At 41.2% G+C, this 3668-nt stretch overlaps 1 protein-coding gene across 1 annotated transcript in view; it reads right to left on the reverse strand.

Annotated features, from left to right (window-relative positions):
- The window catches only part of Dennd2c (DENN domain containing 2C), a 41105-nt gene extending 38199 nt beyond the window's left edge, over positions 1-2906 (reverse strand). Inside the window, exons 1-3 of the mRNA XM_028753000.1 lie at positions 1993-2906; positions 944-1074; positions 428-540 (exon numbers count right to left, since the gene is read on the reverse strand). Coding sequence (XP_028608833.1) covers positions 428-540; positions 944-1074; positions 1993-2789 — 1041 coding nt within the window. The 5' untranslated portion in view covers positions 2790-2906. The remainder of the gene's footprint in view (positions 1-427; positions 541-943; positions 1075-1992) is intronic.
- Between the last annotated feature and the right edge of the window lie 762 nt (positions 2907-3668).

The following is a 3668-nucleotide window of genomic DNA, read 5'->3' on the forward strand; positions in this document are numbered from 1 at the left end:
TCTGGAGAGTACTCTGGAGAGTACTCTGGAGAGTACTCTGGAGAGTAGGCAGATCTCTGTGAGTTCAAGGCCACCCTGGTCTACAAAGTGTGTTGTAGACCATTGGAGGTTACACAGGAGACCTGTCTCCATTTTCCCCCTTGGGTGAAAAGGGGTTACACACAGAAAGGAGTTTAAGGAGCTCTGGTCTAATCTTACTCATATTAAGTTGTTTTTTTAAATACTAAAATTACCCAACCAATAGCAAAGCAAAGATATTTTTTAAAAGAAACTAGTATACCATCTTTAACACAAAACAAAACACTCCCACTGACAATAAAATCTACCTTCAGTGCCTCTTAGTTTGGGCCCTAGCTAAACCACCGTAACCTTTTATATGACCATACACCAGAGTTTATGTGCTCTTCAGTGAAGCCTCTGCTTATACCTTGGGTGTTCGGAAGGCACTCTTAGCAGGTGGCAGCCTCCATGCTGAAGGGGATCTCCAAATGGGGAATGACTGTACTGGGATATCTTCATAGGGATTTTCCTTGGCTGGATCTTTAAAAATCACATAAACACTGATTAGAGGAACATAATTAAGTGGGAATGATGACTGTAGCAAAAAAAAAAAACAAACAAACAAAAAAAAAAACGATTTTCCTCTACATTCTCATGGGGATGTAAGGTGGTAAGGCCAATGGCATTTGGAATTTATACATCACTCCAATGTCCATCCAAGCTAGAGCTTTCAGAACACTACACTGAAAACATTTACTTTTCAACTGAGTCATCCATAATACTAGTTGTAAAACTCATTAATGATGAGAAAATGCACACACCAAGTGTTTCCATATGAGAACACAGTTAAAACAAGATATGTTTGATTGTAAAAGACCCCTGTACAGTGATGAACACCACAAACATGCATTAAATTTAACTCTTTCAAAGCATGAATACATACATATAATATCCTCATAGATATTATCCTCGGACTGTGTGAAATAAAGTGCTGAACCAGCATTTCTTCCAAGTTCTTCATGAATCTTCCGTGAGTTCCGAAAGTGCTGAATATCCTCAAATTCAAAGGATTTCCTTAAGAAAGAAGATATATTTTAAAGTTACACCTTCAAAAACTTTTATCTCTAAATGATAAGACAGAAATTGAAAGACTTGTGTGTAAAATTACGAAGATGACTGGTGATGGTACATGCCTTTAATACCACTAAGGAGGCAGAGGCGGGTGGGGCCAGCCAGGTCTACAGATTGAGTTTCAGGACAGCCAAAGCTACACAGAGAAACCCTGTCTCAAAAAAAATTACCCAAAATAATAAATAATGTTTTTATTTTATATGTATGTGTTCTGCTTACATGCATGACTGTGTGCCTGGTGCTCACAGATGCCAAAAGAGGGTGTCAGAGCCTCTGGAATTGGATGGTTGTGACCTGCCATGTAGGTGCTGGTAATCAAACTTGGGCCTTCTGAAGAGCATCCAGTGGTCTTACCTGGTTAGCCATCTCTCCAGCCCCATGAATTACTCCCTAATTAAAAGTGAGGCTGAGGCCAGCATGTCCTAAACAAAATCAAAGAACGGACCTGCTTATCAGAAAGCGCTTTTGGTGGTTGGGCAAGGGGATAAGACAATGTCTTGCTATGGAGCCCAAGCTAGTTTCTAAGTCACTATGTAGCTCAGACTAGCCTCAAAATTGTGCTGATCCTCCTGCCTCAGCATTCCTGGTGATGGGAATACAGATATACACCACCCTACCCAACCTTAGAAATTCTTGAAGATGCCACTTGGAAAGTCTTCCAGTGCTTGTAGGTGTTAGAAGTCACAAGTATTACCTATATGTCACGTCTGCTTTCTCCTCCTACTTTGACTCTGTGCTATCAATATCTCTATGCTCAACTGAAGCCCATATTTCAAGGTGAGAAAGGAAACTTGGACAGAAGGGCAAAGCAGCTCAATGACTCATGTACTACAAATCACGGGCCATAAGATGAACACATACCTCTTGGACCTCCCTCTGATCTTCCCACCATATTTCTTTGGTTCAGGATCCTGAGAATAGGCCAAAGAAGAGTCTGCAGAGAAAATACTTTCACAGTACTTTTGGTCACAGTTTCTTTCTTTATATGGCACGCCATCAGATTCAGATAAATACCTGAATGTCCTACGGGGTTTGGGCAAAGGATTTATAGAGGGGCCACATTCCTGCCCCTCAGGTTCACAATAAATATTTTCCAAGCTCTTGGTTATTCCATAAGAACTATCCAGAACACTGAAATCCAGTTCTTTTTCTGTGGAGTCACAAGGTGCTAAGGCCAAATTTAAGTCTTTATCTGGGGAAAGTCCTTTTATGCTTTTCCATGGTATCTGTGAGGTATAGAAGTTTCCTGGAGGTAACGAAGCCTCCGGATCCACAGCAACAGCTTGGCAGCTTTCGATTTGTTTGACCCGAGCACATACCCGGCTGAAGTCTGGTTTAGCTTCTGAGGAGTGGGAGTCTTTACACTTCCGACTCTCGCTTTCATCCTCACTTTGATCGCGGCTCTTGGTGTCCATGTTCCTGGGTAAACCCCCATTCCTTTCCTCACCAGTGGGACGCTTATGAGGGGGACTCTCTTGGTGGCAGTTATTATACCTCACTCCAAAGTCCTTTGGGTGAAACTTAGCTGTCTTAGTTACACCGTTAGCTCTTCCTTCCCACTGAGAAATCTTTTGTTTGATGTTTTTGCAGTGACTTCTGGACAGGGTCTGAACAGCAGACCGTGTAAAGCCAACATCCATGTTCCCGGTGGGGTGCATGACAAGAGTTGCTCTTAGAAAGGTGCCATGACAAGTTAGCTGGAGAATGCTGTGTTCTTTGCCTTGTCAGAACTGAAGCGATCCCAGTGTTTTCCTTTCATGTTTAACTTGGAGGCATCTTGTCTAAAATAACAATTTTCATCACTGAACTTTGTTGGAAACAGCTACAACAGTATCATGAATGGTCCTATCAAAACAAGACAAGAATACTAACTTAGTTTTATGATTTCTTACTTTAAACTCCACTGAACACTGCCTACCCAGCACTAAAAAATTTACATCGCATTTGTAAAAACTGTGCCTGTAATTCAGCTCCATGAAGCCACTAAGAAAATATTCCTGGTGCTATTTCTCAAGCTGTTAGCTTTAATACTCTGCTCTATTTAATACCCTGCAAAATATATATATTGTTTTGTAATGCATCAATTTTTTATGTGTATGTGGAACAAGACCAAACCCAGAGCTTTATGTGTGCTAGACAAACACTCTATCCCTGAGCTCTACACACCTCCGGCCCACACAGCTATTCTTTATGAAGTGTTTTCTTAATAAAACAAGAAACAATGTAATATTACAAAAATCACACATAAGGCTGAGCATAGTGGTGCACACCTTTAATCCCAGCACTCAGGAGGCAGAAGCAGAAGCAGAGGATCTCTGTGAGTTCAAGTCCTGGTCTACACAGTAAGTTCCAAGAAAGCCAGAGCTACATATGAAACCCTGTCTCGAAAACAAACAATCGAACAAACAAACACAGAATCAGAACAGCACCCCATTATTAAAATATATATTTACAAGTCTAGACAGGAAGCAATTCACAAACACTTGAGTAGCTAGCTCCCCTCCTGTCTTCTGTTACTAGGTGTCATCAGCCCCTCA

The sequence above is a fragment of the Grammomys surdaster genome, unplaced genomic scaffold, assembly GCF_004785775.1.
Source record: "Grammomys surdaster isolate TR1022 unplaced genomic scaffold, NIH_TR_1.0 125941, whole genome shotgun sequence".
In the NCBI taxonomy this organism is placed as follows: Eukaryota; Metazoa; Chordata; class Mammalia; order Rodentia; family Muridae; genus Grammomys; species Grammomys surdaster.